The sequence below is a fragment of the Heteronotia binoei genome, chromosome 17 (genome assembly GCF_032191835.1).
Source record: "Heteronotia binoei isolate CCM8104 ecotype False Entrance Well chromosome 17, APGP_CSIRO_Hbin_v1, whole genome shotgun sequence".
Classification (NCBI taxonomy): domain Eukaryota; kingdom Metazoa; phylum Chordata; class Lepidosauria; order Squamata; family Gekkonidae; genus Heteronotia; species Heteronotia binoei.
This window is the reverse complement of record NC_083239.1, coordinates 7,625,244-7,647,396: the sequence shown is the minus strand read 5'-3', so window position 1 is coordinate 7,647,396 and position 22,153 is coordinate 7,625,244. Positions and strand designations below refer to the sequence as shown.

At 48.4% G+C, this 22,153-nt stretch overlaps 1 protein-coding gene across 1 annotated transcript in view; it reads left to right on the top strand.

The window, feature by feature from the left end:
* Positions 1 to 22,153, top strand: part of SYTL1 (synaptotagmin like 1) — a 60,485-nt gene that overhangs the window by 15,010 nt on the left and 23,322 nt on the right. The window contains exons 2-6 of the mRNA XM_060257608.1: positions 5,230 to 5,583; positions 10,554 to 10,696; positions 17,031 to 17,145; positions 20,381 to 20,429; positions 20,987 to 21,029. Of these exons, the coding sequence (XP_060113591.1) occupies positions 5,456 to 5,583; positions 10,554 to 10,696; positions 17,031 to 17,145; positions 20,381 to 20,429; positions 20,987 to 21,029 (478 nt within the window). The 5' untranslated portion in view covers positions 5,230 to 5,455. The remainder of the gene's footprint in view (positions 1 to 5,229; positions 5,584 to 10,553; positions 10,697 to 17,030; positions 17,146 to 20,380; positions 20,430 to 20,986; positions 21,030 to 22,153) is intronic.

Here is a 22,153-nt window from a genome sequence, read left to right as displayed (position 1 = left end):
AAACATCCTAGTTTTACCAGGGGTTTAGGAAGATGGTGAGATATTTGGAAAAGTTTAAACAATTTAAGACGATTGGTTGGTTAATAAGAAAATGAATGGATAAGATGTTTAAATAGAGTGATGGAGTTGTATTTGGATGAAATGTTAATAGTTATAAATTTATGGAATATTATAATGTATCTATTGCCTGGGACTCTCACAGAGGTGGATTGGTGTTGGAATATATAACAATAAATTAAAAAAAAAAAAAGTTTTACCAGGGGTGAACACGAATAATAGTGAGTCTGCTTCAGCTTGCAGGTGTTTCTAATTCTCCTTTCTCATAGATATTATCTGCATCTCTTTCAAGGCCTGATATCAGAATGTGGTAATTGGCTAACTGAAAAACTTGTGCTCATTCTGTAACCAGATGCGAGAGCCAGAAGCAAGTTTACGTTATATCTTGGAGGGCTCCAGTGAACGAGCACCTTGGTTGGATTCTGAAGACCACCTGATGCCCAGAGAGCAAGAAACTATAATTGAGCCTGAGATAAGGATGAAATTACACTAGCTTCTGATCCCATGGGACAGATGCATAAGCTTCTAGCCTAGACTGTGCAGTTTTAAATGGTGCACCAATTAATGCCAGAAAGAAAAAGCTGGCTTTTGTTGTAGGGTTGCTAGCCTCCAGATGGGGCCTGGAGATCTCCTGCTTTTACAACTGATCTTCAGCTGGCAGAGATCAGCTCCCCTGGAGAAAAGGGCTGCTGGGAAGGGTGGACTCTATGGCATTGTGCCATGCTGAGGCCCCGCCCCTCCCAAAACCCTGCCCTCTCCTGGATCCATCCCCAAAATCTCCAGGTATTTCCAGCACAGACCTGGCAACCCTATTTGGTTGTGTTCTTTGCTAACTAACTCCAGAGAATGTGTTGCCTAGTAGAATTTTAAATTTTATTTCCTCAATAAACCTGTGTGTATTTTTCTAAAGGCTTTGGTCTTCTTGTGCACATTTAACTTCAAGACCCATAAGTTTGATGACTATGGGCGTTTTCCCACAGAGCTTACCTTGGAGCGACGTCCCTCTTCACCGCGCAGCGTCTGCGTGGATTTCCCACCAACTGCTCCGCAGAACCAGGAAGTGCCGGGCCTTTTGCGTCGCAGATGTAAACCGCTAAAAACCAGTTTACATTAGCGACGCAAAAGCCGCGGCTCTTCCTGGTTATGCGGAGCAGTTGGTGGGAAATCCGCGGAGACGCTGCGCGGTGAAGAGGGGCGTCGCTCCGAGGTAAGCTCTGTGGGGAAACGCCCTATGTGTCTTTGTTAGAATGGGTTTGATGTGTGTGCAGTCCTAAGCAGTTACATCTGTCCTAGAAGGACACTAACCCATTTTCTCATTTTCTACCTGTTGCTGTGTGTGGTAGCTGGCAATAATGTTGTTTCACGGTCACTGAGGCCCGCCATGTTTGGCAGTCTACATATTGTATGTCCTGTGTTTTTCTGTCGCTCTCTCTCTCGGCTTGACTTCGCGAACGAAGATTTAAGAAAGGTGCAGTAGTCCACGTCTGCTGCAGGCTCGCTGGTGGCTGACAAGACCAATGTGGGACAGGCAGGTCCGGCCACAGTGGCTGCAGGGAAACAGGCAGGTCCGGCCACAGTGGCTGTGTTTTTCTGTCGCTACAACATACTTTTGCACAAGGTTTTATGGCACATTTGTTTAGTACACTTTTATTCCATTCTTCCTCCAAGGAGCCCAGGGTGGCACTCAGCAGTCCTCCTTCCTTCCTTTTATTCTCATGACAATAACCGTTAGGGGTAAAGTTAGGCTGAAAATATGTGACTGGCCCACAGTCACCCAGCAAGTTCTGTGGCAGAGTAGGGATTTGAACCTGGGTCTCTGAAGTCATACTCCAGCACTGAAGCCACTACACCATACTGGCTCTCACTTCACAGAAAGGAGGAAATTCCTTTGTGAGGGAAAGTTGCTTTCTTCCATCCCTATCCTGACACCTGATGCGGCCGCCACCTTGCTGAAGACCAGCTGGTCTGTATCTGGTCAGGGCCTGGATGGGAAACCTGGGAACTGTCTTGGTAGCATTGCCAGCCTCCTGGTGAGGCATGGAGATCTCCTGGAATTACAGTTGATCTCCAGATTATATAGATCAATTACCCCAGAGAAAATGACTGATGGAGGGTGAACCTTTCTGAGGTCTCGCCTCTCCCCTAACCCTGTCCTCCTCAGGCTCCACCCAATATCCAGGAATTTCCCAGCCCTGAGTTGGCAACCTCACCCTCTGCATCTCGGCCTGGATTCCAAGATGGAACTTGGTGTGTGCGTGTGCGTATTTATATAAAACAGGGTGTTCTTTGTAGCAGGAAATCCTTTGCATATTAGGCTACACCCCCGATGTAGCCAGTCCTCCAAGAGCTTACAGGGCTCTTCTTATGGGGCCTATATATATATATATATTCACAAAGTAGCCCTCAAGTTTCTCATCATTCAAAGCTGTGAATGATGAGAAACTGAGGACTACTTTTTGGGCTGATGGCTCTGCTTTACTGTAATGTTATGAGCTAGGGTTGCCAATCCCCAGGTGGGGGCAGGGGATCCCCCGGTTTGGAGGCCCTCCCCCCGCTTCAGGGTCGTTAGAAAGCGGGGGGAGGGGAGGGAAATGTCTGCTGAGAACTCTGTTATTTCCTATGGAGATTTATTCCCATAGAAAATCATGAAGAATTAATCCGTGGGTATCTTGGGCTCTGGGGGGGCTGTTTTTTGGGGTAGAGGCACCAAATTTTCAGTATAGCATCTAGTGCCTCTCCCCAAAATACCCCCCAAGTTTCAAAAGGATTGGACCAGGGGGTCCAATTCTGTGAGCCCCAAAAGAAGGTGCCCCTATCCTTCATGATTTCCTATGGAAGGAAGGCATTGAAAAGGAGTGCCGTCCCTTTAAATGTGATGGCCAGAACTCCCTTTGGAGTTCAATGATGCTTGTCACAGCCTTGATCTTGGCTCCACCCCTAATGTCTCCTGGCTCCACCCCCAAAGTCCCCAGATATTTCTTGAATTGGACTTGGCAACCCTATTATGAGCTGTGTCTTTTAAATGGTTGTAATTTGTTCTAGGGGTGGGACTCTTTTTTTGGCACAGAAAAGTAGGTTAGAAATGTTATGTACAAATGTCTTCCTTTACTGCACCGTGTTCTGACTCCACACCACACAACTGCTGCAAACCTGCAGGGCTTTGTGCTATGGCTTTGCATATTTCTTTGAATGCAGTCCACATTGGCTGCCTTGTAACTCTACCTCTGTCTCTTTGGTGTGTCAGAACTGCACTTTCACTGGGTGGCTGGTGAGAGCTTTCACTTCTTCTGGGGAAGCCTTGTGTGATCTGGCTATTTTTGTGGCCTTTTTTTTTTTTAAGTGTTATTTATTTACCTTCATTTATATCCAGAGTAGCTTACATTGTTCTCCCCTTCCCCATGTTTTCCTTGCCATTACCCTGTTAGTGTGTGATTGGCCCAGGCCATGCCAGAATGGGGGATCTGAACCTGGGTCTCCCAGATACTAGTCCAACATGAACTACTATACCATGCTGGCTCTCTAGATGCCAGCTTGGTGTAGTGGTGAAGTGCGCAGACTCATATCTGGGAGAACTGGGTTTGATTCCCCACTCCTCCACTTGCAGCTGCTGGAATGGCCTTGGGTCAGCCAGAGCTCTGGCAGAGGTTGTCCTTGAAAGGGCAGCTGCTGGGAGAGCCCTCTCCAGCCCCACCCACCTCACAGGGTGTCTGTTGTGGGGGAGGAAGGTAAAGGAGATTGTGAGCCGCTCTGAGACTCTTCGGAGTGGAGGGCGGGATATAAATCCAGTATCTTCATCTACCTCACAGGGTGTCTGTTGTGGGGGAGGAAGGGAAAGGAGATTGTAGGCCGCTCTGAGACTCTGTCCTTGAAAGGGCAGCTGCTGGGAGAGCCCTCTCCAGCCCCACCCACCTCACAGGGTGTCTGTTGTGGGGGAGGAAGGTAAAGGAGATTGTGAGCCGCTCTGAGACTCTTCGGAGTGGAGGGCGGGATATAAATCCAATATCTTCATCTACCTCACAGGGTGTCTGTTGTGGGGGAGGAAGGTAAAGGAGATTGTGAGCCGCTCTGAGACTCTTCGGAGTGGAGGGCGGGATATAAATCCAATATCATCATCATCATCATCATCATCATCATCATCATCATCATCATCATCATCTTCTTCTTCTTCTTCTTCTTCTTCTTCTCCTTCTCCTCCTCCTGCAAATAGTTTGCCCTAGAGATTCTTATCTTCAAGCTTCAAGTATGTTGACCCCATCTGTGAAAGCACATTAAGCATTAAGTTGGTCACCTGCTTATCAGTGTTATTCTTTATTTCTGACTAAAAAGCGGTGCTGTGGCTGAATGGAGGAGCATGTGTGTTGTGTGCCAAAGATGTCATGTTCAGCATCTCCTGGTTAAAGGAACCAGCTCTGGGAAAGATGTTTTCCTGACTGAGATTCTGAAGAGCTGCAGCCAGTCAGAAGGGTCTGAAAGCAGCTAAATAGAAAACTTTCCTTGGCGGTAGGCCCCACAAATAGCCTTTCCTTTCCTTTCTGTTTCTGTAACTAGGGGTCCAGACTCTGTCAATATTCCCGTGTTACCTAAGAACTAGTAGGGAAAGTTCACAGCTCGGGTGTTTTTGTTTTAAACATAATTCCTTATCTGTTTTTAGTTCTGCTAAGATCTGTTTCTTGTTCTGCTAAAATCAGCTCCGCTCTTCTCCTCTGCTATACTCCCAGTTCCAATGTCCATGGACAGCACTCTTCACATTGGGCTTTATGGGAAGGCCATGTGATCCACCCCACAGCTAACACCATGCACTGAATGGGGTTATTTTCTATATTAGAGGACGTTGCTACCAGGGAAATTGAGACCCAGTGCTTCTAATTTCAAAATCAACCCACAGCATGTCACATAATGGAGATACTCGTGAAACGGAGCTGGACCCCGTTTAATAGTTCTTCCCTCTTCCTCAGAGAACTCTGAGAATTGTAGTTCCATGGGGGAGATGTGGCTGGGGAAAGTAAGTCTCTGAAACAATTCCAAGCAGCCTGATTCCCAAGGTTCCTTAGGAGAATCCATGATGCTTATAAAGTAGGTGTTGGGGCAGGGGGAGAACCTGTAGGATTGGCTCTCGTGTAAATGGCTTTCTCCCTGCCGTATTTAGTGGTTTGTGGTCTTGTCTCTACACAGGTGGCTAGGATGGAGAAGACTTGGAACATCGCCTAAAGCTGCACACTGACCTGAGAGATTTGTCAGTGCCCTGGCAGGGAATGACATAAGGATTCTGGCGTTCTGACTGGAACCACGGGTGGCATTCACAACAATGATATTCTAATGGGCTGTACCTGAGAGTGAGAAATCCTGTGTGTTTGGACATAAATGGTTTGACTTGACGGAGTTGCATTAAGTCATTCATATGGATCCAGACGCTGATATAGACTCCTTGCTGGACCTCAGCTTCTTGACTGAGGAGGAACAGAACATTATCGCAGAAGTGCTGCAGAGAGACTCACAACTTCGATTGCTGGAGGAGGGACGGATCAGGTGAGTCAGCTGCCCTGGCAAACTGGCTAAGATAACCAAATCCCAGTTCCAGCTAAGATAACCGAACCCCAGTGCAATCCCAAAATAGAGTTATATCCTTCAAAGTCCACTGATGGGCTTAGAATGATGTAACTCTGCTTAGGATAGTATTGCACGTTTCCTTAAAGCAGGGCCCATAGCTCAGGTAGAAGAGCACCTGCTACTATCTGGGAGCTCCAAGTTCAAATCCCCTCTCTGCCATGGAAGCTTGCTGGGTGACCCTGGGCCAGTTACTTACTCTCTGCCTACCCTACCTCTCAGAGTTGTTGAAAGGATAAAATGGATCTGGGGATGGAGTCTAGAGTGGGGTCAGGCTTGGAGCTCTGAGTGTGTCTGGCCAAGTTGAGGGCACCACCCAGGCAGTTTTTGTGCTGATGGTACTGTTGATCCCACTGCAGAATTTGGCAAATATTCTTAAATTGAATAAATATGATTCTGTTCCTGCTTGGGCTTTCTGAGAGCCTGCGCTTTTTTTAATGGAAGGGGCCTTCTGCATATGAGACAAACCTCCCAACTTTGCCAAGATTTTGAAGGCTCTACAAGGCAGATGTTTTCCGACCTGTTTTTTGGTGGCTTTTGAGCAGGGTTGCCTGGTTCAGGGGATCTTCCTGACATGCCCTTTGCATGCGCAGTGCAATGACATAACCTGTAAGTTATGTTTTCACGCTGGGCACGTTGCTGGGGGGGGGGATGCTCTATCACTTGGGGAAAAACTCTATGATAACCATGGAGTTTCCCCCCCAAGTGATAGAACATGCTACAGCAACATGCCCAGCATGAAACATCACTTCTGGGAGATGTCATCATGCCAGGCACACTGCGGTGCATTGGCACTCTTTGGAGGCAGGGCTCCCCCACCGGCCAGTTGTGTGGTGGTGGGTTGGGGCCCCCAAAATCAGGGGAACCCCTGCCTCCAGTGGGAGGTTGGGAAGCCTACTTGTGGGCAAGAGGTCAATCATTATGATGGTATGAAGAAATGCATTTTCTTCTGGGAGGCTGGCAAAGAGCAAAGCCTCCATTTTGCAAAATAACAGCCTTTTTGCTCTCTAGGCAGAGGAGGAAGGCAGTTGCCTTGTACATAAGAACATAAAAGAAGCCATGTTGGATCAGGCCAGTGGCCCATCCAGTCCAACACTCTGTGTCACATAAGAACATAAGAGAAGCCCTGTTGGATCAGGCCAGTGGCCCATCCAGTCCAACACTCTGTGTCACATAAGAACATAAGAGAAGCCATGTTGGATCAGGCCAGTGGCCCATCCAGTCCAACACTCTGTGTCACATAAGAACATAAGAGAAGCCATGTTGGATCAGGCCAATGGCCCATCCAGTCCAACACTCTGTGTCACATAAGAACATAAGAGAAACCTTGTTGGATCAGGCCAGTGGCCCATCCAGTCCAACACTCTGTGTCACATAAGAACATAAGAGAAGCCATGTTGGATCAGGCCAGTGGCCCATCCAGTCCAACACTCTGTGTCACATAAGAACATAAGAGAAGCCATGTTGGATCAGGCCAGTGGCCCATCCAGTCCAACACTCTGTGTCACATAAGAACATAAGAGAAGCCATGTTGGATCAGGCCAGTGGCCCATCCAGTCCAACACTCTGTGTCACATAAGAACATAAGAGAAGCCCTGTTGGATCAGGCCAGTGGCCCATCCAGTCCAACACTCTGTGTCACATAAGAACATAAGAGAAGCCATGTTGGATCAGGCCAGTGGCCCATCCAGTCCAACACTCTGTGTCACATAAGAACATAAGAGAAGCCATGTTGGATCAGGCCAGTGGCCCATCCAGTCCAACACTCTGTGTCACATAAGAACATAAGAGAAGCCATGTTGGATCAGGCCAGTGGCCCATCCAGTCCAACACTCTGTGTCACATAAGAACATAAGAGAAGCCTTGTTGGATCAGGCCAGTGGCCCATCCAGTCCAACACTCTGTGTCACATAAGAACATAAGAGAAGCCTTGTTGGATCAGGCCAGTGGCCCATCCAGTCCAACACTCTGTGTCACATAAGAACATAAGAGAAGCCATGTTGGATCAGGCCAATGGCCCATCCAGTCCAACACTCTGTGTCACATAAGAACATAAGAGATGCCCTGTTGGATCAGGCCAGTGGCCCATCCAGTCCAACACTCTGTGTCACATAAGAACATAAGAGAAGCCTTGTTGGATCAGGCCAGTGGCCCATCCAGTCCAACACTCTGTGTCACATAAGAACATAAGAGAAGCCATGTTGGATCAGGCCAATGGCCCATCCAGTCCAACACTCTGTGTCACATAAGAACATAAGAGATGCCCTGTTGGATCAGGCCAGTGGCCCATCCAGTCCAACACTCTGTGTCACTCAGGGTATGGATATATATATATATAGCCACTGATGGACCTCTGCTCCATATTTTTATCTACACCCCTCTTGAAGCTGTCTATGCTTGTAGCCGCCACCACCTCCTGTGGCAGTGAATTCCACATGTTAATCACCCTTTGGGTGAAGAAGTACTTCCTTTTATCTTTTTTAACCTGACTGCTTAGCAATTTCTTCGAATGCCCACGAGTTCTTGTATTGTGAGAAAGGGAGAAAAGTACTTCTTTCTCTACTTTCTCCATCCCATGCATAATCTTGTAACCTTTATCAAGTCACCCCGCAGTCGACGTTTCTCCAAGCTAAAGAGCCCCAAGCGTTTTAACCTTTCTTCATAGGGAAAGTGTTTTAACCCTTTAATCATTCTAGTTGCCCTTTTCTGGACTTTTTCCAATGCTATAATATCCTTTTTGAGGTGCGGTGACCAGAATTGCACACAGTATTCCAAATGAGACCGCATCATCGATTTATACAGGGGCATTATGATACTGGCTGATTTGTTTTCAATTCCCTTCCTAATAATTCCCAGCATGGCGTTGGCCTTTTTTATCGCAATCGCACACTGTCTTGACATTTTCAGTGAGTTATCTACCATGACCCCAAGATCTCTCTCTTGGTCAGTCTCTGCCAGTTCACACCCCATCAACTTGTATTTGTAGCTGGGATACTTTGCACTTGGCCACATTGAACGTCATCTGCCACGCTGACGCCCACTCACCCAGCCTCAACAGATCCCTTTGGAGTTCCTCACAATCCAATTTTACTTCGAACACTTCTTGCATTTGCATACAAACATCTATAATTTCCCAGGCAACCTAGGCCCGCCACCTTCCTCCTGCCGCCTCGAGACTTTGGCAGACAGTCCATACCATTTGTCACCATCTCAGTGGACAACTCTGATCCATTACCCGGTAGAAAAGTAACAGCTAACCCATCTCTTTGAGATGAGTCCTCCCGAACCAGAGACATTTTATCTCCTGTTGGCTTTCCCCCAAGATTTAGTTTAAAAACTGCTCTGCTACCTTTTTGATTTTAAGCGCCAACAGCCTGGTTCCATCTGGGAACAAGTGGAGACCGTCTCTCTTGTACAGCTCCCGCTTGTTCCAGAAAGCAGCCCAGTGCCTAGCAAACTTAAACCCTTCCTCCTTACACCATTGTCTCAGCCACACATTGAGACTTCTAATTTGTGCCTGTCTCTCCTGCCCTGCATGTGGAACAGGTAGCACTTCTGAGAAGGCTACCTTGGAGGTCCTGGCCTTAAGTCTCCCACTTAGCACCCTAAATTTTTCCTCCAGGACCTCACAACTGCATTTCCCCACATCGTTGGTGCCAACATGCACCATGACCACTGGCTCTTCCCCAGCACTGTCTATCAGCCTATCTACTACACGCGTAATGTCCGCTACCTTCGCACCAGGCAGGCAAGTCACCATATGGTCAGTACGCGGTTTTGCCACCCAGCTGTCTACTTGCCTAAGGATCGAATCACCAACTACCAAGACCCCTCCTCTCTCCCCACCCAGGGATGGTTCCTTGGTGCAAAAGGATTCCCGCTCACCAACAGAAGAGGTCCCTTCTGAGGGCACATTCCCCTTATCTGCAGCACGGTGCCCTGTTTCCTCTCGACCCTCATGCTCCCTGGCAGCAACGGGGCTGCCACGTTCAGAGCAGGACTCATCTAGTACGCCCCCGAGAGTCTTCCCTGAGTGCCTAACTGACCGCCTCTGCTTCTCCAGGCCTCAAGGGTATGGACTCGTTCCCTGAGGACCAGGAGCTCCTTGCATCGAGCACACACCCAAGACTTCTGTCCTGTGGGCAGATAGTCATACTTTTAGCACAGCACCAAACTAAGCAGGGAATACAAAGGAAATTTGTAAAAACACAAATTCTCTGTCCCTTTCTCTATCCCTTGCCTTAAAGCTCGCTCCCACTCTTCCAGGCGAACACACACAGTCAATGGCTACCTCCTTGCAGCCCTCAGAGTTCTCATGCCTAGGAGGGCAGGGCCGAATACCTTCAGCTTACCTTCCTACAAATGCTAAATAGGTCTAGACAAAAGGAATGGTCAAGCTTCCCCCTTCTCCCCCCACCCTTTCATTAGGCAAGGAACAGAGTTGGAGGTGGGTAGCTTGAGGAAGGGACTTTCTGGAGACAACAGGAAAAGCTTCCGTAATGTGGGCTGACTGTGGTCAAGTGGGAGAAGAAACAGAGATGATAAAATCTCCTTGCAACAGGAAGGCACCCTCTTTCTTTTGGGATGCTGCAGGCACGAGAACTCTTAGCTGAGGGCTGCAAGGAGGTGGCCATTGACTGTGTGTGTTCGCCTGGAAGAGTGGGAGCAAGCTTTAAGGCAAGGGATAGAGAAAGGGACAGAGAATTGGTGTTTTGACAAACTTCCTTTGTATTCCCTGCTCAGTCTGGTGCTGTGCTAAAAGTATGCTTGTAAACATTTTAATAAATATTTTATAACTTTTGGTGCTGGGAGTGGTTCTTTGTACTGCATAGACCTCCACCATCTGGAAACATCCCATACAATCTCTTCCTCTTTGTTCTCCTTCCCTCAAGCAAGCTACGTGAGTCTGTCTCTGATCCCAGCTGGCTGAAAATCTTCTCTGGGGACTGGTTCTGTGATGCCCGGTCTAAGCGTCACAATCACTTCGGCTCAGACCTTGTCCGGGCTTCTATCCGCAGAAAGAAGAAGCCCAAAGGTAAGAGATATGTCATAATACTCTACCACCCCAGCAGCAGAATCCCTCCCAGGGCTTAGGGCCCAGTTTGACAGAAAAGGGACACATTTTAAAGACAATAAAAATTGCTTCGCTTGATATGACCAAAAAGCTTATAACTAATTTAGGGTTGCCTGGAGAAAATGGCTGCTTTGAAGGGTGGACTCTATGGCATTGGACCTTGTTGAGTCTCCTTCCCAAACCCCACCCTCTCCCGGCTCCACCCCTAAACTCCCCAGGTATTTCCCAACACAAACCTGGCAGCCCTGATTCTGTTTCCAACAATAGGTGCCTAAGGAAACTCACCAGCAAACTGAGTGGGGCTGTTGGGGTGGCAAAGGGGTAAACTGCTCTGGGGCACTCAAAGCTTGTGCCACAATAAGAACATAAGAGAAGCCCTGTTGGATCAGGCCAGTGGCCCATCCAGACCAACACTCTGTGTCACATAAGAACATAAGAGAAGCCCTGTTGGATCAGGCCAATGGCCTATCCAGTCCAACACTCTGTGCCACAATAAGAACATAAGAGAAGCCCTGCTGGATCAGGCCAATGGCCCATTCAGCCCAACACTCTGTGTCACAAAAAAACATAAGAGAAGCCCTGTTGGATCAGGCCAGTGGCCCATCCAGTCCCAACACTCTGTGTCACATAAGAACATAAGAGAAGCCCTGTTGGATCAGACCAGTGGCCCATCCAGTCCAACACTCTGTGTCACATAAGAACATAAGAGAAGCCATGTTGGATCAGGCCAATGGCCCATCCAGTCCAACACTCTGTGTCACATAAGAACATAAGAGAAGCCCTGTTGGATCAGGCCAATGGCCCATCCAGCCCAACACTCTGTGTCACATAAGAACATAAGAGAAGCCATGTTGGATCAGGCCAATGGCCCATCCACTCCAACACTCTGTGTCACATAAGAACATAAGAGAAGCCCTGTTGGATCAAGCCAATGGCCCATCCAGTCCAACACTCTGTGTCACATAAGAACATAAGAGAAGCCCTGTTGGATCAGGCCGATGGCCCACCCAGTCCAACACTCTGTGTCACATAAGAACATAAGAGAAGCCCTGCTGGATCAGGCCGATGGCCCATCCAGTCCAACACTCTGTGTCACATAAGAATATAAGAGAAGCCCTGTTGGATCAAGCCAATGGCCCATCCAGTCCAACACTCTGTGTCACATAAAAACATAAGAGAAGCCCTGTTGGATCAGGCCGATGGCCCACCCAGTCCAACACTCTGTGTCACATAAGAACATAAGAGAAGCCATGTTGGATCAGGCCAATGGCCCCTCCAGTCCAACACTCTGCGTCACATAAGAACATAAGAGAAGCCCTGTTGGATCAGGCCAGTGGCCCATCCAGCCCAACACTCTGTGTCACATAAGAACATAAGAGAAGCCCTGTTGGATCAGGCCAATGGCCCATCCAGTCCAACACTCTGTGTCACATAAGAACATAAGAGAAGCCCTGTTGGATCAGGCCAATGGCCCATCCAGCCCAACACTCTGTGTCACATAAGAACATAAGAGAAGCCATGTTGGATCAGGCCAATGGCCCATCCAGTCCAACACTCTGTGTCACATAAGAACATAAGAGAAGCCCTGTTGGATCAGGCCAATGGCCCATCCAGCCCAACACTCTGTGTCACATAAGAACATAAGAGAAGCCCTGTTGGATCAGGCCGATGGCCCATCCAGCCCAACACTCTGTGTCACATAAGAACATAAGAGAAGCCCTGTTGGATCAGGCCGATGGCCCATCCAGCCCAACACTCTGTGTCACATAAGAACATAAGAGAAGCCCTGTTGGATCAGGCCAATGGCCCATCCAGTCCAACACTCTGTGTCACATAAGAACATAAGAGAAGCCATGTTGGATCAGGCCAATGGCCCATCCAGCCCAACACTCTGTGTCACATAAGAACATAAGAGAAGCCCTGTTGGATCAGGCCAATGGCCCATCCAGCCCAGCACTCTGTGTCACATAAGAACATAAGAGAAGCCCTGTTGGATCAGGCCGATGGCCCATCCAGCCCAACACTCTGTGTCACATAAGAACATAAGAGGAGCCCTGTTGGATCAGGCCGATGGCCCATCCAGCCCAACACTCTGTGTCACATAAGAACATAAGAGGAGCCCTGTTGGATCAGGCCGATGGCCCATCCAGCCCAACACTCTGTGTCACATAAGAACATAAGAGGAGCCCTGTTGGATCAGGCCGATGGCCCATCCAGCCCAACACTCTGTGTCACATAAGAACATAAGAGAAGCCCTGTTGGATCAGGCCGATGGCCCATCCAGTCCAACACTCTGTGTCACATAAGAACATAAGAGAAGCCCTGTTGGATCAGGCCGATGGCCCATCCAGCCCAACACTCTGTGTCACATAAGAACATAAGAGAAGCCCTGTTGGATCAGGCCTATGGCCCATCCAGTCCAACACTCTGTGTCACATAAGAACATAAGAGGAGCCCTGTTGGATCAGGCCAGTGGCCCATCCAGTCCAACACTCTGTGTCACATAAGAACATAAGAGAAGCCCTGTTGGATCAGGCCAATGGCCCATCCAGCCCAACACTCTGTGTCACATAAGAACATAAGAGAAGCCCTGTTGGATCAGGCCAATGGCCCATCCAGCCCAACACTCTGTGTCACATAAGAACATAAGAGAAGCCCTGTTGGATCAGGCCGATGGCCCATCCAGCCCAACACTCTGTGTCACATAAGAACATAAGAGAAGCCCTGTTGGATCAGGCCAATGGCCCATCCAGTCCAACACTCTGTGTCACATAAGAACATAAGAGGAGCCCTGTTGGATCAGGCCAATGGCCCATCCAGTCCAACACTCTGTGTCACATAAGAACATAAGAGAAGCCCTGTTGGATCAGGCCGATGGCCCATCCAGCCCAACACTCTGTGTCACATAAGAACATAAGAGAAGCCCTGTTGGATCAGGCCGATGGCCCATCCAGCCCAACACTCTGTGTCACATAAGAACATAAGAGAAGCCCTGTTGGATCAGGCCAATGGCCCATCCAGTCCAACACTCTGTGTCACATAAGAACATAAGAGGAGCCCTGTTGGATCAGGCCAGTGGCCCATCCAGTCCAACACTCTGTGTCACATAAGAACATAAGAGAAGCCATGTTGGATCAGGCCAATGGCCCATCCAGCCCAACACTCTGTGTCACATAAGAACATAAGAGAAGCCCTGTTGGATCAGGCCAATGGCCCATCCAGCCCAACACTCTGTGTCACATAAGAACATAAGAGAAGCCCTGTTGGATCAGGCCGATGGCCCATCCAGCCCAACACTCTGTGTCACATAAGAACATAAGAGAAGCCCTGTTGGATCAGGCCAATGGCCCATCCAGTCCAACACTCTGTGTCACATAAGAACATAAGAGGAGCCCTGTTGGATCAGGCCAGTGGCCCATCCAGTCCAACACTCTGTGTCACATAAGAACATAAGAGAAGCCATGTTGGATCAGGCCAATGGCCCATCCAGTCCAACACTCTGTGTCACATAAGAACATAAGAGAAGCCATGTTGGATCAGGCCAATGGCCCATCCAGTTCAACACTCTGTGTCACATAAGAACATAAGAGGAGCCCTGTTGGATCAGGCCAGTGGCCCATCCAGTCCAACACTCTGTGTCACATAAGAACATAAGAGAAGCCATGTTGGATCAGGCCAATGGCCCATCCAGTCCAACACTCTGTGTCACAAAAAAACATAAGAGAAGCCCTGTTGGATCAGGCCAATGGCCCATCCAGTCCAACACTCTGTGTCACATAAGAACATAAGAGGAGCCCTGTTGGATCAGGCCAGTGGCCCATCCAGTCCAACACTCTGTGCCACAATAAGAACATAAGAGAAGCCCTGTTGGATCAGGCCAATGGCCCATTCAGTCCAACACTCTGTGTCACATAAAAACATAAGAGAAGCCCTGTTGGATCAGGCCAGTGGCCCATCCAGTCCAACACCCTGTGTCACATAAGAACATAAGAGAAGCCATGTTGGATCAGGCCAATGGCCCATCCAGTCCAACACTCTGTGTCACATAAGAACATAACAGAAGCCCTGTTGGATCAGGCCAGTGGCCCATCCAGTCCAACACTCTGTGTCACATAAGAACATAACAGAAGCCCTGTTGGATCAGACCAATGGCCCATCCAGTCCAACACTCTGTGCCACAATAAGAACATAAGAGAAGCCCTGTTGGATCAGGCCAATGGCCCATTCAGTCCAACACTCTGTGTCACATAAGAACATAAGAGAAGCCATGTTGGATCAGGCCAATGGCCCATTCAGTCCAACACTCTGTGTCACAAAAAAACATAAGAGAAGCCCTGTTGGATCAGGCCAGTGGCCCATCCAGTCCAACACTCTGTGTCACATAAGAACATAGCAGAAGCCCTGTTGGATCAGGCCAGTGGCCCATCCAGTCCAACACTCTGTGTCACATAAGAACATAAGAGAAGCCATGTTGGATCAGGCCAATGGCCCATCCTGTCCAACACTCTGTGTCACATAAGAACATAACAGAAGCCCTGTTGGATCAGGCCAGTGGCCCATCCAGTCCAACACTCTGTGTCACATAAGAACATAGCAGAAGCCCTGTTGGATCAGGCCAGTGGCCCATCCAGTCCAACACTCTGTGTCACATAAGAACATAAGAGAAGCCCTGTTGGATCAGGCCAGTGGCCCATCCAGTCCAACACTCTGTGTCACATAAGAACATAACAGAAGCCCTGTTGGATCAGACCAATGGCCCATCCAGTCCAACACTCTGTGCCACAATAAGAACATAAGAGAAGCCCTGTTGGATCAGGCCAATGGCCCATTCAGTCCAACACTCTGTGTCACATAAAAACATAAGAGAAGCCCTGTTGGATCAGGCCAGTGGCCCATCCAGTCCAACACTCTGTGTCACATAAGAACATAAGAGAAGCCATGTTGGATCAGGCCAATGGCCCATCCAGTCCAACACTCTGTGTCACATAAGAACATAAGAGAAGCCATGTTGGATCAGGCCAATGGCCCATCCAGTCTAACACTCTGTGTCACATAAGAACATAAGAGAAGCCCTGTTGGATCAGGCCAGTGGCCCATCCAGTCCAACACTCTGTGTCATAAGAACATAAGAGAGGCCATGTTAGATCAGGCCAATGGCCCATCCAGTCCAACACTGTGTCACACAGTGGCCAAAAAAAATTATACACACACACACACACATATACACACTGTGGCTAATAGCCACTGACGGACCTCTGTTCCATATTTTTATCTAACCCCCTCTTGAAGGTGGCTATGCTTATAACCGCCACCACCTCCTGTGGCAGTGAATTCCACATGTTAATCACCCTTTGGGTGAAGAAGTACTTCCTTTTATCCGTTTTAACCTGTCTGTTCAGCAATTTCATCGAATGCCCACGATTTATTGAGGGACTTCAGATCAGCCATTTCTCCTCCTTCCCCCCTTTCTGCATGTCCAAAACAATGTGTGTTTGTGTGTGTGTGTGTGGGGGGTGTCTATGTGGTCCAGAGAACTACTCCTCACATCAACAGTTTAAAATATTTATTAAAAAGGAACTGTTTACAAGCATATTTTTAGCGTGGCATAAGGGAAGGACAAGAGAAGGACAAAAGAAGTTGGTAAAACACAAATCTTATGCCCTTCAGCTATACATGCCTTATCTGATGGAAAAATAGGGCAGATTCTTTAACTTAGTTTTTCTATTTCTCTAAGGATACTTACATTATCATAAAACCTGCTCCCAGCTCTTTAGGCCAGCGCATGGTCCAAACTGGCTTCCTGCTCCCCACCTCAGACAAGAGGTCTGCTCAGCATCCCAAGGAAAAGAGGCCAACTTCATGTAGCAAGGAAGTTTTATTAACCCTCTGTCTCCACTCACTTGACCCTGGTCAGCTCAGATCAAGGCTTCTTTTCCTGTCATCTCCAGGAAGCAGCTTCCTGAAGCCTATCTAGCATTTTATACCTCCCACCCACTGCTCTTTGCCTGCAGAGGGGAGAGAAAGGGGAAAGCTTATCTGTTCCATTGCCTTTCCTGCTGGAGTCATTAGCATTTGTAATTAGATGAGCTGATGTGCCAGTGAGTGGACTTCCTCCTCTGATTAGACAGGAAAAAAACCCTGATAAAATGTACAGGGAAAGCTTTTGCTGCTTGCCAACCCTCCAGGAGACAATGCATTTCTCCACAAGCCGTGATGGCTAATTGTGAATTTTGTGATGCTTTGAATTAATATAATGAGACAATATGGTCTGAAAAGGATCTTCTCTGTACCAAAGGAGTTGAATGGGAACCAAAGCAACGGGGAAGCCTGGGAGATCTGGAGCCAATCAGGGAGCCTCCTGCAGAGGAGGCGAAGGAGAACATCTTTGATACGCAGGATGCTGTGGACGGGTGAGACACTTTGATGTTTCGATGGGGAAGGGAAGCTGGTGTTTTTTGGCCTGAAAAGTCAATAACTGAAACAGGCTGCACATTTCCCTTTATAACTCCACAAAGAAAAGCACTAGAGATATGCTTTTTTTAAAACGAATGTTGGAAACTACTCGATTATATCCATAGACAGTTATAAAGTTATAATATGATAATAGTCCAAACCCCCTCTCACCTCTTTTAAGAAAGTTCTCTGGTGAAGGGAAAGGAAATGGCTTCAGGGAGCTAAGACAAGGAAAGCGCAGGGAAAACCAGTGTGCCAGGCCTGTGGGGGCCCTGCCCTCTGACTTCTTGTTGGGTGCCCCGACACTAGGGTTGCCAAGTCCAATTCAAGAAATATCTGGGGACTTTGGGGGTGGAGCCAGGAGACTTTGGGGGTGGAGCCAGGAGACATTAGGGGTGGAGCCAAGATCAAGGCTGTGACAAGCATCATTGAACTCCAAAGGGAGTTCTGGCTATCACGTTTAAAGGGACGGCACACCTTTTCAATTCCTTCCTTCCATAAGAAATAATGAAGGATAGGGGCACCTTCTTTTGGGGCTCATAGAATTGGACCCCCCGGTCCAATCTTTTTGAAACTTGGGAGGTATTTTGGGGAGAGGCACTAGATGCTATACTGAAAATTTGGTGCCTCCCCCCCCGCAAAAGCCCCCCCAGAGCCCCAGATACCTGCGGATCAATTCTCCGTGATTTTCTATGGGAATAAATCTCCATAGGGAATAACAGAGTTCCCAGCAGACATTTCCCTCCCCTCCCCCCGCTTTCTGACGACCCTGAAGTGGGGGGAGGGCCTCCAAACCGGGGGATCCCTTGCCCCCACCTGGGGATTGGCAACCCTACCCAACACAGGTGCCCCCCAGCCTTTTCTCCTCCTTTCACCACCACGGGGGTGAGAGCTGAGAGGCTTGTGGCTGCCTCCTTCCTTCCCCACAATTTAGATTGCACAGGAGAGGGTATGCCCCTCTCATACCATTTAAACCAGGGGTGTCAAGCTCAATTGTTATGAGGGCCGGATCTGTCATAAATGAGATGCTGTTGGGCCGAGCCATGTTGGGCAGGGCCCTGTGTGTATCTATTTAAGATTACGTAGCAGAGATATAAACTTTATAAATGACACAAACACAAAGTTGTTTTGTGTTTTTTTTAAAAAAACTCAAAATAAAACATGCTTAAAACATTAGCACTCGTTGGTCTTAAAGGTGCTTTCTTTGTATCTCTCCCATGGGATCCAGGGAACTGGGCGAAGGAAGCTCTGGCTCTATTCCTTCCTTCCCCAGGGGACCAGGAGGGGGGAGGAGCCTCAGCCAATAGAAGGAAGAGAGGCTTGGCTCAGTAGCTCTGCTGTGCAATTGAAAGAGCCTGGCAAAGCAAGCTGTGATGCAGAAGGAAGCAAGAGAGAGAGAGAGAAGGAAGCTCAGCCCCCTGGGACACATGTTTGACACCCCTGATTTAAAGGGCCCGATGATCCGCCAGCCCTTTAAATGGCAGGGGAGGGGCAGCAACTGCTCCCGGGTACCCTGAGTCGGGCATCCTGTGCCTCCAGACTTTTTATATGCCCCTCAACTTTTAAAATTCTGGCTACAGGGCTGCAGTTGGGACACTCTGTTGCCACTGCAAAAGCCTCTGCAATGAGAGCCACATAGAGAGAGTTATCTTTGTATGGAAACATATTAGCCTCAGCAAGCCTGCAGTGGATGCTGGAGAAATTGTCAGTGAGGGCTTCTTTGTTCTTAAAAACCTAACCATTGATCACCTAATGGGGTTCTTACTGTGTTGCAGACAGATCACAACTGCAGAGGGGCGCTCTTCTCTTGTGCAGATCTGCCTCTTTGCTTTCCTTGACCCGAGGCTGCTTGCGGGGCCTTTTTGGTGATGGAGCTCTGTCTTTGGAACTAGGGTTGCCCATTTTCAGGTGGGGTCTGGAGTTTGTCCCGAATTACAAATGATCTTCAGATTGCAGAGATCATTTCCCTAGGAGAAAATGGCAGCCTTAGAGGGTGGACTCTGTGTAGGGTTGCCAGTCCCCCGGAAGGGACATGGGATTCCTCACTCCCATTTTCTGCTGCCACTCTGAGTGGTGGTGGGAGAAAAATAAAATAAAATAAAATAATGGTTGTGGGGCCAATGGCAGGACAGTACTCCCAGGGAAATCCTGGCAGTGACTTCATCTCTCTCTAGGAATTGCCAGAACCTTTTTTATTTAGTTACGGACAGAAGGTTGTTCTGTAAACTTTCGTATGATTTTTGCTTGTTGCTGAGCTTTTTCTTCTGGAGAGCCAGTTTGGTGTAGTGGTTAAGTGTGCGGACTCTTATCTGGGAGAACCGGGTTTGATTCCCCACTCCTTCACTTGCACCTGCTGGAATGGCCTTGGGTCAGCCATAGCTCTGGCAGAGGTTGTCCTTGAAAGGGCAGCTGCTGTGAGAGCCCTCTCCAGCCCCACCCACCCCACAGGGTGTCTGTTGTGGGGGAGGAAGGTAGAGATTATGAGCCGCTCTGAGACTCTTCGGAGTGGAGGGCGGGATATAAATCCAATATCTTCATCTACCTCACAGGGTGTCTGTTGTGGGGGAGGAAGGGAAAGGAGATTGTGAGCCGCTCTGAGACTCTTTGGAGTGGAGGGCGGGATATAAATCCAATATCTCCATCTACCTCACAGGGGGTCTGTTGTGGGGGAGGAAGGGAAAGGAGATTGTGAGCCGCTCTGAGACTCTTCAGAGTGGAGGGCGGGATATAAATCCAATATCTTCATCTACCTCACAGAGTGTCTGTTGTGGGGGAGGAAGGGAAAGGAGATTGTGAGCCGCTCTGAGACTCTTCGGAGTGGAGGGCGGGATATAAATCCAATATCTTCATCTACCTCACAGGGTGTCTGTTGTGGGGGGGGAGGTAAAGGAGATTGTGAGCCGCTCTGAGACTCTTCGGAGTGGAGGGCGGGATATAAATCCAATATCTCCATCTACCTCACAGGGTGTCTGTTGTGGGGGAGGAAGGTAAAGGAGATTGTGAGCCGCTCTGAGACCCTTCGGAGTGGAGGGCGGGATATAAATCCAATATCTTCTTCCAATATCTTCTTCTTTTCTGCTTTTAATATTTATTGTGAAGTTGTTCCTGGGAGGAAAAATGGAATATTCCGCCCCCCCCCCCTCACTCATTGCCTTGCTGTGAAAGAGTAAGTATGTTTCTGTTGCCTTGTAGGCTTCCCAGCGAAGGAATTCCTTCACTCACTTGGTCCCAAGATCCACAAGTAAGTTTGCTTGGCAGCCACGAGCAACTGCATGTGTGGTTTTGAGCAGGCCTGAATTGGCCTTGAGCGGCTCTCTTTGTGTCTCAATAGCCTTGAACCTCAATTTAGTGAAGGCTGGACACACATTGACCTGGATTTGCCTGCTGGGCTAGCCCACCTCATTGTAGTGTCGTGTGGGCATCAAATCAAACATGGCGTGGGCAACAAACCCTGGGGTGTGTGCATCCTTTAATATTTTCCCCTATTCCTCCTCTTGAGAGCCCAGCTTCCTAAGTCTATGGGAGGAGGAGGGATGATGGACTTCGTTTGCAAAATTATTATGTTGAACGTGGAAGCTTTTGAACGGTTTTCAGGATGCAGACGTTCTGGGAGGATCATTTTTTGCTACTAAACCCGTGCAATGTTGACACACTGCTTTGGTTGTGCTGCTCTTTGTTCTGAAGGGATTTGGGGGGAAGAGTGGTAATAACAGGTATGATTTGCTTATACAAATTGGAATATAGTTGCATGAGGAGCCGGCATGCAGGTCTCTCTAGATGGCTCTTTTGTCTCTGCAGGATGCAGCCCAGTCCCTCAAACAAGTGGCTGAGACCAGGCCAGGTAAGCAGAAGAACATAGAAGCTTCTAGTGTTTGTCTTATTTTGTGCATCAGCATTTAAGGGAATGGTGGTGCATGGTCTATTTTTCCTGGCAAAAGGCCAGGATCTCAGCCTGTTCTCTATTTTGGCTTTAAATCTTCCCTCACATGGCTAACCAAAGCCTTTTCACCTCTGAAGCCAAAATACTAAACTGGCTATTCTGCTGAGATTGCATTGGGCTCACCCATGGTGTTTCCTCTGGGGTGATTCTGTCTTTTATGGGGCCCATTGTGCTTGGGGGACAAGGTGATCAAGGTTGTCTTGCTGTCATGGGCATTTAATTGGAGAACTCATATGCTGTATGCATGCAGGAGAAAAAAAACCCAAACTGAGAGCCAGTTTGGTGTAGTGGTTAAATGTGCAGACTCTTATCTGGGAGAACCGGGTTTGATTCCCCCACTCCTCCACTTGCACCTGCTAGCATGGTCTTGGGTCAGCCATAGCTCTGGCAGAGGTTGTCCTTGAAAGGGCAGCTGCTGTGAGAGCCCTCTCCAGCCCCGCCCACCTCACAGGGTGTCTGTTGTGGGGGAGGAAAGGAAAGGAGACTGTGAGCCGCTCTGAGACTCTTCGGAGTGGAGGAAGGGATATAAATCCAATATCTCCATCTACCTCACAGGGTGTCTGTTGTGGGGGAGGAAGGGAAAGGAGATTGTGAGCCGCTCTGAGACTCTTCGGAGTGGAGGGCGGGATATAAATCCAATATCTTCATCTACCTCACAGGGTGTCTGTTGTGGGGGAGGAAGGGAAAGGAGATTGTGAGCCGCTCTGAGACTCTTCGGAGTGGAGGGCGGGATATAAATCCAATATCATCATCTTCTTCTTCAAACAAGCCCCGTGACTTGAATTAATTATGCAGATTTCCCCTTCTTGAATATGTTAGCTCAAAAGCATTTTTGCTTCTACTAGTCCTGGAATGGGACAAAGGCACTATGCAAAGTGTCAGAGGCTCTCCAGTTGGAAATCCTGTCTTCTCATTTTTCTTACCCACCATTTTCCAAATATTTTAACAATGCAGTGAAACCAGATATTCTCCAAAGCCTGGGTTCTGTACATGATACTGGGTTTCAAGCTTGTGTATAATTTGTG